Raw genomic sequence first — 15,406 nt, 5'->3', positions numbered from 1 at the left:
CCGTTTGAGTAGCACACTGCTCATAGGGCATGGCACACAATTAGAAAGGTCGTGAATCCAAAGCCTGGCCAGGGCTCAACTCAGCCATTCACTCATATGAGGTGGACAAAATGAGTTTCATTTCGTGAGAATTCAACATTGGCTATGCTATGCATTGACTCACCCCCCGCAAAATTCATTAGGAAATTTAATCACTGGAAATGTTCATGATTTTCTATCTGATGCGTTTGTTCCTTTATTTGTTTCTCGGTCGAATTCCAAGAATGCGTCTCCACGATCTGTGTTTCACTTCTCTATTTTTCAACGATGACCCGTGCGTCTGAGACTTTCGTCTCATCGCGGGGTTGTTCGGTGTTAAAAGCAGAGTACCCACTCGGCTGGCATCCCCAGCAGGCGCTGGCCGGGAGCGGGGAAGGCCCTGGAGAGAGACGTGCGTTCAGTATCGGTCCATGATCAGCAGACCTGAGCTTTCGCCGTGACGTCATGTGGTTGTCAACTTTCGTCCCCTGGTGAAGCGCGTCACTGTGCGCCACACAGCAGGCGGGCTTGCTCCCCACGTCGCCTTGACGAGCTGCCCAACACGCAGCCGTGCCCGTTGTGATGGAGGGGGTGCCCCTTCGGGTGGGGGAATGAAAAGGTCGGTGACGTGGATGGAAATCGAGTGTCTAATTGGTGTGGACAAGGACCCCCGTGTTCGCAAGCAGACGGCAAACTTAACCTGTCCATCGCTTCGTGGCGACACGCTGACTGGTGTTCGGTTTCGTTGAGACAAAAGTCACGTGGCTGGTTGTTTTCGCAGAGTCCACACGCAGCTCAGTCAGAAGGCTGAGCACACAACAGCATCGACATTACCTTGAGAGTCAAATTACAAGATGCCAATATTCATCCTTCCTGCGACCACGCGAGAATTTGCATAAATATGCAGCCTTCTCGCTGAATGTGCCCTCGACATTAGGATATCCACGCACAGCTCGGTGTGTTGTAAGTGCTCTGTTTTCCTTGTCTACAGCACACGGAGCGCGCCCGTGTTGTCTCTTAGGTGGCTTCCACCGAGTGCACGTGAATGTTAATTAAAGCAGCCTCCGGGTATAATGATCCCATGCTGCTGCTATAAGCATCGTCACTTCATTTTCCAGTCACGTATGGCCTCCACCCACCCAGCTCCCTTTCGAGTGGTCCAATCGCAAATCAAAGTAAATGAATGCGGCACACATTAACTTGTTGTAAACGGGGGCACTGCGGACGATGAGTTTTAGATTCTTGGACACTGGATCACCTCCACAAATCCCCCCTGGGTGGCCGTGGTCTGACGATGATTCTGATTGTCCCCGTGGAACAGGAGGAGGTAGCCCTCTCGGCACATCGGAGTGAGTCAGGCATGCCGACAGCAGGCGAATTATTCTGATGCGTGCCTTGGTGGGCATAACGCAGTCGTCATACGGCTCATAATAGCCTCACAATGGCAGAGAAGTCTGCCTATTCTGTAATTGTCTCAATTGACAAGAATGCATCATCTGGTAAAACAAAATAAAACTGATCACCATCAACTACACTCTCGCATGCATCTAACGAAGCATAGAATCACCATTTGAAATCGATTGTCATCCTCACAATATATACTGATGAATTTTGCGTGCGAGAATAAGTTACGTGCGATTAATGCAAATTATGTCACTGATGCGTTGATGCTCCATTGAGTCGAATGGAGAAAACCAAACTGTACAAACAAGACACAGATGAAGTAAATCATCAAACCATCTAAACATACATTCCAGAATCAAATCGCGATCCCAAATAATGGCATTGACCAGTTCGGGTGTTGGACATGACTTGTCAAGTGTCCTCTCGTCTCCAGACGAGGAGTTCTGTAATAACGCGCGCGACATCCCTTCAAACTAACGAGTTTACATCACGATGGGGTCACCAAAGCCGACGCGAGGACATTGATTGCTCGATAGCCAATGATTTCAGACGCTGGGAATGTAGCACCTTAAATCCGGATACGCACGAGTTTGACTGAAGGGCACGGCTAACATCAGTGGCGGGTGATATCATTGTTAAAACAGCACAACTATCCTGAGACTGACACAAAACAATGAACAGAAACTCTCTGCTGATAATAATCAGATATGGACGTGTTTTGAACTTCTGTGAACTGCGCATGACAATATACAGAGAGAAACACATTCACTTCGATGTCACGCACAAACAGTGTAAATCAGCAGTTTGTATTTCATCTGATTCTGTTTGCAAGTGCTTTGTCGTGATCTCTATTAGGAGGGGATTCCCTGCTCCAGCCTGCTTGACGGCCCAGCGGCCCGTGCCGGGACGCGAAGGGAAACTCCCCCGCGGCCTCGTGTCACATCGTCCTGCAGGCACCACGCGTCCTGTGCAGGGACAGTCCGGGGGTTTCGCAGTCCTGACGTCCCGGACTTTCCCAAAGTAAAATGTGGAACTCGCCCCGTCCCCGCCGAGTAGAATGGATGGGAGTGTTGCGGGGGGAAGGCGGGGTGGTGGCGCTTCTCGTTTCTCGGCGGGGGGAAGGAGGGAGGGAGGGACGCGTGAGTTGAGCTCGGCGCGGCCCACGTGACACACGCAGAAACACGCGTCTATAAAAGCCGCCAGCATCTTAAGCTTCATAACAAACGCTCGCGCGGGAAGGAAGAGCAACAGCGAGCAACAGGCAGGCAGACTACGGCAGCCTCGTTATCACTACTCCACGCCATATCGTGAGCCAGAGCACAGTGAATTATCAGCACGTTTGGCTGCGTACGGTGCGAAAGAATTTGAACGCACATACATTGCCCTTCCCTCCGTGCGTGCGTGCACGTGTTGTGTCCACGTGTTGTGTCCACGGACAACCACGACGAGCCTGGGCGTGACGCCTGGGGAGAGATTTTGCAGGGAGCGCAGCTGCGTTGTGGAGCGCGGGTTTGAGTCCCGGTCCGGGTCGCAGGGGCTTGTGCGCGGAACGAGTCCGAGTCTCGGCAAGGCGCGTGAGCTGCGGTAAGAGGAACCGGGAGGAGCCGGGAGGAGCCGCGGAGACCTCATCCCGGAGGAGGAGGAATGGGGAACGCGATGGACAAGCACGTGGTTCGAGGTACAGCAATTCGCAATGCTCCCAAACATGCAAACATGGGCACAGAGGTGTGCCGCAAGATGTGTTAACTACCTCTCTTGGTATACAGGAGGTCGTGGGTTCGACTCCGAGCCTGACGCCTGCTGCTGTATATTTGTAGTTTGCATTTTCTTTCTCCCCGTGGTCGCGTGGATTTATTTTCCGGGTCCTCCGGTTTCCCCCTCCACATTTTAGAATCAACACGCATTGAGCTGTCACTAGTGGCCAGGTCGCTTCTGAAAACAAGCGATATAGCTCATGTGGACCTCACCTGGTGGAACATAAAATGTTTCAAATAGTTTAAAGAAGAGAGTGAGAGAGAAGAATAGCGTGGTGTACACTTATTATATTTGCAGCTTGTATCTGAAAGGGGACTCTAATTGGGTCATAATGTGTGTCTCTTGACTTAGATGGTCGTGTTTGTGTCACATTCGGTGCGCTGGTTGAGCACAAACCGGAGGAGGGGCGGTGAAAAAAAATCAGGCAACGATGTTGACATTGTTGTTGTCGTTGTTGTTGCACGACAATTCGCTGGAGATTAGATCCAGCGGCATCACGAGGTGTTTACACGACGCTCTGGCGATATAGACAATCGAGTTGTTCGCTGATAGTGCTGCGATTTGGCAGGGCACACACACAAGCACACACACACAAGCACACACACACACAAGCACACACACAAGCACACACACACACAAGCACACACACAAGCACACACACACACAAGCACACACACACGCACACACACACAAGCACAGACACAAGCACACACACATAACTCGCACGACTTGAGCACGGTGTTCAATCGGCGACGTTTCAGGCACTGGCCCTTCTTCGAAGGGGAAGCGTCACACATCGTACACATCCTTCGTGAGGAAGCGCTGTTGACAAATTTGTTTGTATCGGACAGGACGCGTGTTGTCTCGAGTGCTATTCGTTTCGCCCTTGAGAAGGCGAGGTGTGGCCACTCACGCGTTGAGCGACAGCCGACGATATTGGTCGGCACGAGAGGAGGTGGCATTTCTACACCAGTGATGTCAGGCGCGTATCGGTGCCCGTGGTGGAAATTCCACATTCCTGCGATGGGGACCAGAATCCATTATAAAGACCCATCACTGATGATGCTGCAGAGTGCTCACCTCACCATCAGAACGTTTCTAGTTAAGATCCTGGCCATGGGTCGATTCAACCCATCATCCTTCTGGGGCCAGTAAAGTTGAATACTGTATATTATTTAGGAAGTCAACAGCAGTGCAGTAGTGCTATGGGTATTCTCATCCTCGACGCAGAAATGTGGAAGTTCCAACAGCACCAGTTACTGGGTTTCGAAATGAACTTAGCGCCAGGCAATGCTCGTGTGATCGAGGAGGAGGCACGGTGACACTTGTTACGTTCTCACGGAGTGATCCACGCCACGTGAACGTGAGACCGTTTGGTGGCTGTGTCTTGAGATGCCGTTGCGTTTCGACGCAGGGTGAACGTGCGATGTCTACTCGAACCAAATCGCGGTGATGGGATGTTAAGTGCAGCTGCAAGGCCACGTGGCTGATCATTCGAGGCGCGTGCGCTCAGGGAACTACCGATGGGCGGTGAGCGGTTTCCTCGAGCCGTCCTGTGGGGTGGGGGCCCTCTCCACGCGACTCTGTTGATGCAACTTCCCTCTGTGCCCGTGGATTTAGGGTCTCGCCATGGGAGGAGCGACTTGTCGAGCGGACACGCGCCTCTAAAGATGCGCGGCCTCATAAAGGTGGCGATGGTTTTATGCATGGCCTTGTGATCTACACGCGTTTATTGGAAGAGGCTGCATGCCTGGAGTGCGTGTGCTTGTATATGTGACAGAAGGTTATTACTTTTTTCGTTGGGCTTTCCGCTTAAATGAGTTAAGGGAGCAGCGTCGTGGTTTCTCCCCCCCCCCCCCCCCCCCACTGCAGCATGTGTCCAATTTGTGTTGAGAAAACGTTCCTCCCTCTCATGATTACTCCGAGGAGCCATTTCATCGCAGCAAGTTACCCATGGTCCCCGAGTTCTCGCCAATTCCCATCGAGTTCCACAGTTTGCTATCCTCTCCCATTCACCGCCGAGTCACCGCCCTGCATTCCATGTCACCGCACGTTCTGTCTCCCGCTGCCACGTATCAGGTGCAGCCACCACGGGCTCCAGCTGCAAACAGTCCCAAAGCGAATGTCGCAGTCAGCGTAGATCTCAGCCCACAGCTCGGTACGCGGTGGTTGCGGTGGTGGTGATTTCACAACGATGGTCGGGACACCGGGACGGGCTGGCGTGGGCCGTGAAGCGCAGGTCGCTGACACGAGGGTGGACAATCGGTGTTGGTGCGCTGACTTCGGAGGAGTCACTCTGCGTGGCTGTTGTTTGGATGGCGGAGGCCAGTGAGTGGGAGTTTCCTCCCTCGGTGTCAACTGACAACCCTCACTACAAAGGCAGAACCCTCACGCCACGCGATCTCCGTAACGCTGTTGAGACATCAATTAAAAAGGACGTCGTGATGAACAAGGGATTAACCTTTACATGAAATAAGTCCGTGTCATCGCGGCCTCACAAAGTGCACACGAATTGATGCAATGAATATCACGTCGCGGTCTGCTTTTCGCTTGCAAGTTTCAGATTTGCTGCAAGACACCCGTCCTTGGACGGGCAAAAGGCTCGTAATACATCATACCGCCAAATATATGTTGATTCTAAATGTGGAGGGGGAAAAATAGAGGACCCGCAGAAAAATCCACGCGACCACGGGGAATGATGTATAGAGATTTTCTTGCAGGGGTGTCACTGTAAAAAAAAAAACGAACTAACTTCACGCGCGTGTTGTTGTAGAAGCGTGAACGCAGCGAGGCACGGCGAGCGAGGCAGCGAGTGCTGTGGGGGTCGGGGGGGCCGCTGTGGTGGAGTGGAGACGCGAGGCCGTCGCGCCTCCACTCGTGCCCGCGCTTGTCGGGACGCGCTCGCACGCTCGTTTGTGGCGTCGCGGGCACAATCGCAGAGAGCGGGGGGGGGGGGGGGTAGTGGTGGGGGGGGGGGTCCCTCTCACGTTCAACCAACAACCGCAGAGCCAACTGCCCGCGGCGGTGATTCAAAAAAATACATGCAAATAAACATAACGAGCGGCCCCCCTGCCGTTACTATTCACCCAGTCTTCACCCAGTCTTTGTGGTCGCCCGTTGTGTTTCTCTTCTCCTCCGTCCGCCTCGAACTGCTGACCGATTGGCCGCCAAACGCGAAAGCGATCGAGATCGCACTCCCGACTTGAACAGCGTTCGAAGATGCGAGATGCCCTCCGCGTCGAGACGCGACGGACACGCGGCATGCGTCGCACCAACCAACTGGAGCCACGCGAGCAGAACATCAAGTCAAGTTCAAATGTGTGGGATTCTCACGCGACTTGGTGATCCGCCAACCCTTGGCCTCCACTGCATAGGCGACTCGGCAGCGCCGCTCGTGGGTTGGCCACGAGCTACTCTCCATGCCCCATCACAGCGACAAGGGACTTGGGTGTCGTCATCAAATATCCCTGTAGGAAGGGGAACGGCCTCGAGCGGACAACTCATTCCAACCGAGACCAGAACCACTCCCACGTGACACTCATTCCAGCCGAGACCAGAACCACTCCCACGTGACACTCATTCCAGCCGAGACCAGTACCACTCCCACGTGACACTCATTCCAACCGAGACCAGTACCACTCCCACGTGACACTCATTCCAGCTGAGACCAGAACCACTCCCACGTGACACTCATTCCAACCGAGACCAGTACCACTCCCACGTGACACTCATTCCAGCCGAGACCAGAACCACTCCCACGTGACACTCATTCCAGCCGAGACCAGAACCACTCCCACGTGACACTCATTCCAGCTGAGACCAGAACCACTCCCACGTGACACTCATTCCAACCGAGACCAGTACCACTCCCACGTGACACTCATTCCAGCCGAGACCAGAACCACTCCCACGTGACACTCATTCCAGCCGAGACCAGAACCACTCCCACGTGACACTCATTCCAGCTGAGACCAGAACCACTCCCACGTGACACTCATTCCAGCTGAGACCAGAAACACTCCCACATGGGACTCATTCCAAGGTGGCTCGGCTTCGGTGTCGATTCCATTCACGTTGAGTCTCCCTGGGGTCTTCTCCGTGAGCGCCCTTTTCAAGCTGAGCTCACCGATACGAGATCCTGCCTGGACGCCTGACCTGGACTAAAGTCACCCTCATTCGACAAAAGTACCTCCGATTAGCACGGTTGGCTCCGTACGGTGCGAACGAAGTTCAACATACACACAGCCTCCTCTGCGCTCATTCCCACGCCTCTTGGTCGTGATATCGACGGCTACCATCTGGATTCACCGTCGCCTGCCAGCCCCGTCCGTCTGCCTGCCGCGTGGAGAGCTCGGCCCCACTCCACGCTGCTGTGCCGGGGCCGTGTGTCTGCTGCGTGGCTCTGCACGAGCACGCGTGGTGCTGGGACGCACAAGGTCTCTTGACCGGCTGGTGGATCTCATGCGCCAGCGGCGAGAATTTCCACGCGAGGCTGGTCGCACGCTGAAGCCAGCCGGGTTTGCCTCGCCGTGTAAGAGTCGTCGTCTATCCTTCCTCTCGTTCGGTCGTTCCCTTCATTCATTCGGAGCTGGGGGAACACGGTAACCGGCCGGGCGCGAGGGCGAGCGACTCGCAATTGAGGGTCGACTCGGCCCATCGTTCCTGCCGAGTAGATGAGTCGGCGGTGGCTGTCCTGGGGATGAACGCACCCCTACCATATGGTCGATCAACACCCCCCTCCCCCCACCATGACCAAAAGGCATGGGGGAGATCTTCATCCAGCATGGAGTGACGAGAATGTAAACACGTACATGTATGTGTCAAGTTATCCCGAATGCGTGGCACCAGTGCCACTGCGCTCGTCCTGTGCAGTGTATTATTATTATTCTACCTCGGTGCCCCTTGTGGATAATGGCACAGGCCGTGACCCAGGTGACCAGACGCACGGGTTTGTGTGGCAGGCGGCGGCGTCCTGTGACGTCATTAATCGCAGTCCCGGCGTCAACACGACGTCGTGTTGACGCGACGTCGTGTTGACGCGACGTCGTGTCGACGCGACGTCGTGTCGACGCGACATCGTGTTGACGCGACGTCGCGGGTTGACGCCAATGTTTGTTTGACATCTCCCGCGGAGGTGTACGCGTTCCTTTTTTGTTTGAGACAAAGCAACGCGATAAACAAAGCCGACCGTATGCCTTGAACCACGTAATAGTTCCAGTTTCCCAAGCTAATTTAAGATACGACCTGCTGGGAAATACAACCCCGTGTGTTAATTACTCGTCGCAGAAAATTTGGGGTTCCTCCAAAGTGACGATCAAGAGCTTCGTGTCCAGTCGCTTGTAGACCATTGAGTGTATTGCCCGCTGGGAGAGAGACTGTCAAGTTTTCTCAGCAGGGGGCAATGCTGCTCTACGTGTTCCCCAACGAAGTATTTTTTACAGGTCATCATATCTGTAATCGTTGGGGGATGTTTGGCAAATACCAATTGCATTGCATGCTTGTTTTACTTTATTTTAGCGCGCTGACAGTAAGTAATAAAACAACACAAACTAAACACATCAACAACTAGCAGTTCTAAAGAAATTAGTTTTCAATTTAGTATAGTTTTGTATTGTTCAGTGTATAGCAAAGTGTGCGTAGTGTACTGCATAGTGATGTGTAGTGATGTGCGTTGAACTTATTTCGCACCGTGCGTAACCAACCGTGCAAATCGGAAGGAAGAACGTTCCAGACGGCCGCAGAAGCGCACCTGGAAGTGCGGAGTGATGCGCTCACCACGTGGCAAGGCGCCGGGCAGTTCTCACGGCGTGACGAGCCGATACAATTGACCCGATGTAAATGCTATGTCGTACTCAAGTAACCACAGTAGAAATCGCGTTTATCCACAGCAGTTGTAACATTTTAGTTCATTTCCGTTTAGGGTGTTTACAGCCTCTTACTGCATTCGTCGCTGTTTTGTTAAAACTCTGAATTATTATTTTTTTCCAGGTAGGCCCCACTGAGCTATGTAGCTCTTATTCAAACGCGACGTGGCTATCACAAACGATCGGAGTGGCTTATCGCGTGGGGATTTATAGCGGCAGCCAAATATTCTAAACGCGTAACGTTGTTGATTCTGAATGTGGAGGGAAAAACCAGAGGGCCCCGAGGAGAATCCGTGTAGTAATGTAAACACCTCCTTATACGATCCTCTATGTGCACGTCATAATACATCTCCTGTGTATACGCTCGTGAACTCTACCCTTGTTCAGTGGACAGAATGCTGGAATAAATATAAAAATGCGCAATCCCTTTGTTAATTCACTGCTGGATGCCATGTCAGTGAGTGGCCATACTTCACCAGGCTGGGCAGTGCGGGTTGGTGGGTTTAGACATTGCTTGCTACTGATGTTAGCCGTGACGAGGATAACACATTTACGAAGACTAACGTTGCAACGAAAACTCACACATTTTTGTTTATTCATTTTTTATTTCGCTTGGAATTAGGGTTTCCATTTGCTATGTGTGTGTCTTGGGCTTATTTCGCACCATGCACACCCAACCACGGAAATGAGATTTGGCCCTTAAATATAATGAATGCACAGCGTCGCGGGATGCTGTTGGCACGAATCACGCTCTATAAAATGTACTAATTATCATCATCTCCCATCCCCCGTGACCCCCCCGCCCATCCCGTCTCGCACCAGGCACCGACCTGCACTTCCACGCGGCCGTGCGCGGTGCCAACGTGCGCCTGGACGAGCGGGGCACGCGCGCCACGCGCCGCAAGGGCTTCTGCGGGGGGCTGGCGCTGAGCGCGCGGCCCGTGCGCCCGTGCGAGCGCGTCCACGTGCGCCTGGGCCCACGCGACTCCGAGTGGCAGGGGGCGCTGCGCGTGGGGTTCACGAGCCGGGACCCCGACACCATGGCGCTGCGTGAGTCCGCGCCCCCTCGTGCCGACCTCTCCCCCCCACCCCCCGCGGTTCGAGGCGGTCGCAGAAGAAGTTCCGCGGGTTCGATCCCCACGGCCGATCCCGGTTAACGCTGCCCCAACGCTGCTTACCAGTGGATGTTGCAGATTTCGTGATGTGATTTCAGAGAAAAGTAAAGTCGTGTGGTCCAATTGGGAAAAGTAGGCCCACGTGTGTCAGCGTCACTCGGTACAATTGGGAAACACTTTCGCAGCAGTCACCCCGAACCGTGCACCATTGCGCGGTTCGGGGTGAGAAAACACTGGGAAACACTTTCGCAGCAATCATTGAGTGGTCTATCGTCACGCAGCGGGCTTGTAATGACCTGGGAAGACGAAAAGTTGTCACGGGACAGCTGCCTCCAACACAGCGCAGATGCACTCAGAATGAGCACCAAGCCGGAGAGCGTCGTGGGGCAATGCACAACACCAACACATTGGGGTGTTTTGTCAATGGACTGTACCTTTGCATGAAGCCCTCTCTATTGTCCACCGAGCACGTGACGACGACGTGCCGGGGTCGTCAACGTCGCCACCCAGAACCCGCGCTACCGTGGCAGCATCCGCAATCGAAGCCGTTCAGCCCCACGCGAGCCGGCCGATCGCGGCGAGCAATTTAACCAAAACGACCACCTTCGGCCTTCTCCGAAAAATCCGCGTTCATCATCCGCCTAACCCACACGCCTTCTCCCCCCCACCACCCCCGCGCGCCCGTGCAGCGCTGCCACCGTATGCGCTGCCGGACCTGGTGGACCAGCGCGGCAGCTGGGCGGACCGCGTGCCCGAGGAGTTGGCCGTGCAGGGTGCCGAGATCGCCTTCTGGGTGCAGGCGGACGGCAGCATGTTCTGCAGCGCCTGGCTGCCCGGGAGCTCGCGCCGGCACGGCCGCGCGAGGGTCTGGCGCCTGAAGGGACGCGTGGAGGCGCGGCTGCCGCTCTGGGCCGTCGTGGACGTGTACGGCACCACGCGAGACGTGCAGCTCCTCGGTGCGCTGCTGCTGCTACTGCTGCTACTGCTGCTGCTACTGCTGCTGCTGCTCCTCACGCACTCACACACCAGGTCCCCCCCCCCCCCCCGCGCGTCCCTGCGTCCGCGTCTTTGTTTGTCAACCGGGGGCTACGGTCACTTTCGTCAAAATCACGCGAGATTAACAACGGAGGTTCGCACGTGCGTACGTTGAACTTCTTTCGCATCGTACGCAGCCAACCGTGGTAATCAGAGGTGCAGGGGAAGAACAACAAACTAACACACTAATGCAGTTCAGAAGAATTGAGGTTTCGATCTAGAATTAAAAGTGCATAGCTTCAGTGGCTTCTTGATATCGGAAGAGCGTTTCAGACGGCCGCAGAAGCGCGTCTGAAAGCGCCACGCGACGCGGTGACCGCCGCCTTTGTTCGATGGCAGCAGCCAAGAGCCGCCGCTGCTGCGAGGGTGCCCGGTGGTGGTGGTTTACGCTCCTTGACGAGTTTTGAGATGTCTTCACTTGCAGCTCAGCCTGCCACTCTCTCCCGAGCCCTATCCCCACACGCTCAACTCTCCCTCCAACTCTCTCATCTCGTTAGCCACTTCAATCCCTGGGTGAAACTCTTCACGTTCTCATTCCCCTCATCTGATTTACTCAGCTGCAGCCGTTGTCGTTTGGCTATCTCTTCGGAGGCTTCTTTCAAATTTACACGAGATTGGGACATTTAAGTTGAATGAAATCATGCACACAACTTCACATTGCTATGGCAAAACAAATCAAAGCTGCCCAACCAGAAACTTTAGTATAGGTGTGTGCCACTTTGCGTGCAACTGTACGCCTGCAGTACGTTCTTGACAAGAACAACAACGAGTTTGTTCAAATATATTCTTATATCGCTCTCAGCGGAATTTTGGTCGCCATCGCCCCACCCAGCGCTACTCAACGTCAGCCGTGGCTTGCGAGCGATGGCCAAGGCAGCTGCCGTTCACTTCCACTGCTGCGGCTCGCGTCGGCTGGGTGTCAGGAATCCCAGCACGTGGCCCAGGACCGGCATTTGATCGGCACCATTACGAGAAGTTCGGCGAGACGAAACATTCACAAAACCAAATTACCACCGCGTCGGTCTTTCACGGCCGTGCTGGACAGTACAGTCCTCTGTTGTGTGTTTGGGTTGTGCCGTGTGTTGTCCGGCACACGGCGTCCGACGGCTCGCGGTAGTGAAACGTCGGATATCGTGGCGTACACATCGGAGAGATTTCAACATCTTGCATCGAATCGTCTCTTGCGCAAGCGCTGGGTTTATGGGTCTCGCGTGCGCGATGCCATTGAGAGTTCACAGCGAATGCTCGACCCGTGTCTGTGTCCAACAGGCACGACCGTCCAGCCGCCCGTCTGCTCGGGGCGCAGCTCCGCACGCGTCACTCTCCCGATCGCGCCCCAGGCGCTCCGGACACCACCGCCGCCACCGCCGTCACCGCCGCCGCCACCGCCGTCACCGCCGCCGCCACTGCGGCGGCGCGACGTCTCCGTGTGCGCCGCGTGCGCTCCGGCCGGCACGGAGTGCGTCGTGTGCATGCACGGGCCGCGGCAGGCCGCCTTCGTCCCGTGCGGCCACTACTGCGTGTGCGAGACGTGCGCCACGCTGCTCTGCGAGTGCCCCCTGTGTCGCCGCCCGTGCGAAAACGTCATCCGCATCTACTGCTCCTAGCGAGCTCCGAGCGAACGTCATCCACATCGACTGCTCCTAGCGAGCTCTGAGCGAACGTCATCCACATTGACTGCTCCTAGCGAGCTCCGTTGGCACGGGAGGCCTCTGCGGGCGGAGGCACAGGCCAGAAGGGCCGTGCCGTGCGTGGCCCGGCACGGCCGCGGGCGACGCGACCCGTGAGCTGAGATCAGACGCCGGGCGGTTCGCGTTCGCTCGCAGCAGGACCCGGGGTCCCGTGCTGCCCGTCGGCGCGAAATACGAGTCGGGGGTTTGCGAGCCTTCCCGGCTTTTCGATCGCCCCCAAACTCTGAAGCACGGACTGTCGCACGGCCGATGGGGTGTGCGGTCGACTGCCGGCCGCCCTGCACCACGCCGTACGACAGAAGACGAAGTACTGCACACCATACAGACACGATTGGTGGATGCTGTCGAATGCACACGGAATGCAGAATTCTTCCCGATAAAGGAACAACTTTACGCAAATGTTGCACTTTCCCTGATGCTGTGATTTCCATAACCTCAGAACTCTGATGCTTGTCAACTACGGTGTAGCCAATACTGTAGTGCATTCGTGATGATTATAGGAATTGTCTACGCTAATGACCAACTCACTCAGAATGTACGGGTCTCATCAGATCTAAGATGGGAAGTCGAGGGGAGCCTGGAGAGTGCAGAGATGGACGCACACGCAACGTTCTCATCACGCTTTAGGGGCTAAGTCGTGGGCAGCAGATGGCAAGTGCGGCATAATCCATTGTACTTTACTTCTATGCTACCTATCTTCACCAACCACGCTGACCAGTGTGGTGAAGTGGAGTCGATCAACCCCCGCGACTCATCCTGCAGTGGCTTGAGAAAAGGGCTGTACGTGCACAGACGTAACGGCATCTCAATGTGGCAACATTTACTCTTCATGAGAGAGATGTTGGTCCAAACATTAATCACCACCGAGGCACACGCAGGCTGCAGGCCGTTTAACAACCAACACACGGTGACTCAGTGGCCCCTCCAACGGCGCCGCTACGGGGTGACCGTCTAGCACGACCGAGGGATTGAGAGCCGCCGGACTGGTCAAGGTATCTCTATCGCGCAAGGCTATGGTGCATATGCTGGACGTTGTCTGCAAGGTTCTCAGCAGAAGTTGTCATCTAGCTTTACCCAATGAGGCAATGTGACAGTAAATATAAATGTTTTGTACGTTTAGACCATGATTGCCGGCACACATCACGTGAAGTTTTTTAACCGGGCAGTATTTACCAGGGCGGTCATTTGCCTTGGGCCGCGAGCCAGTGGCGAGCGCTGGCGGCGGCGGCGACGCAGGACGCGCGCGGGGACGCCCACGGCCACGCTTCCTCTAGCGCTCGGCCTCCGAAGCGTGACGTACCATGTCTGCCGTGCCATGTCTGCCATGTCATGTCGACCACGGGCGTTGGGATGAAGCCCCCAGACAGTGGCCAGAGGCCGTCCCGCCGCTGCGGCCGCTCGTCGCAGCGGCGGGGGCCACGACGAGCGGAGTTCGTGTTTGGCATCGTGGCCCTGAAGTCCCACGACAAGCGGAGCGACCGCCGAGCAAGTCGGTCTTGGGGTTCGTCGCGGGACGACCGCGAGCCGGTGGAAGGGTGAGGTCCTCGGTGTCCGAGGGTTGACCCGAGGCGTCGTGATTTGAGGAGGACGGTCAGACCACGTGGAAGGCCACGGAGCGGGGAGACCGGCGATGGCAATCTTGAACTCCACTGAAAAGTTGTGTCCCTCAAACCAACATTTAATGAGTGTTTGACTCAACATGTGACTGCTTTAGTCAACTGGACAATGATAAAATTATTCAACGAAATCTAAAATTCCACCTGGGGTTGTCGACGTCGAGACCGAGACTCTAGCTACAACAGGAAGTGCTGACTGTGTCCGTCTGTATGTTGGGACTTACCGAAAGAACCAAAGAGTATGTTGGGACTTCTTTCGCGCCGTACGTAGCCAACCGCTCTAATCGGAGGTGCAGGCAGGTGCGACTCAATGAACTCTGAAGGTCACGATGGTTTTGTGTATGCATACTGTGTAGCAAATGGGCGCATGCACCCTCACCTGCAACACCCTCACCTGCAACACCCTCACCTGCAACACCCTCTACCACCCGGCCACAACAACAACAACAATCCATATGGCCACCAGAGACCATTCCCGAACTCAAGCGAGGCGTTGCGAAGTGGTGAATGTTGTAGAGGCACCACGCATCCCGATATTACAAATATACTATGGCCAGGTAACTGTTGGGACACACACGCCGATATGTGTTCAAGGAGAATCTAGTTAATATAATGTACGATAGTGTGCATCGTTTAAATGGTTTATACCTGCCCGTTGTTATACAGACCTCGCCTCTCATGTTTACATGTGTCTATCATGTGTCTATCACGTGTACTCTGTTACCCAAGTTAAGTGAATCGCAGTCTTGCTGTACTGACGACGATGCCACACTCTTGTAACTACAGTATATAGTTTATATACATATTTCATTATCAATGTTAAAGCACAACATAAAATGTCATTATTATTTGCACTACAAAATTAAACTGGTGTCTTCAATGACGATATGTAAAGTCTCCTGCAGTCG

General features: G+C 54.7%; 1 protein-coding gene across 1 annotated transcript; it reads left to right on the top strand.

Annotated features, from left to right (window-relative positions):
* The first annotated feature begins 2,628 nt into the window (after positions 1-2,628).
* LOC133343287 (E3 ubiquitin-protein ligase NEURL3-like) lies at positions 2,629-15,395 on the top strand. The gene is made up of 4 exons (XM_061552760.1): positions 2,629-3,100; positions 9,864-10,091; positions 10,846-11,112; positions 12,461-15,395. Exons 1-4 carry the CDS (start codon positions 3,067-3,069, stop codon positions 12,796-12,798), a joined length of 867 nt encoding a protein of 288 aa, XP_061408744.1. The 5' UTR covers positions 2,629-3,066; the 3' UTR covers positions 12,799-15,395.
* Positions 15,396-15,406: the final 11 nt, after the last annotated feature.

The sequence above is a fragment of the Lethenteron reissneri genome, chromosome 17, assembly GCF_015708825.2.
Source record: "Lethenteron reissneri isolate LAM-NWPU_2019-01 chromosome 17, ASM1570882v1, whole genome shotgun sequence".
NCBI classification, from domain to species: Eukaryota; Metazoa; Chordata; class Hyperoartia; order Petromyzontiformes; family Petromyzontidae; genus Lethenteron; species Lethenteron reissneri.
Note: the sequence above shows the minus strand (reverse complement) of the source record. Positions and strands in the feature narration are given on the sequence as shown.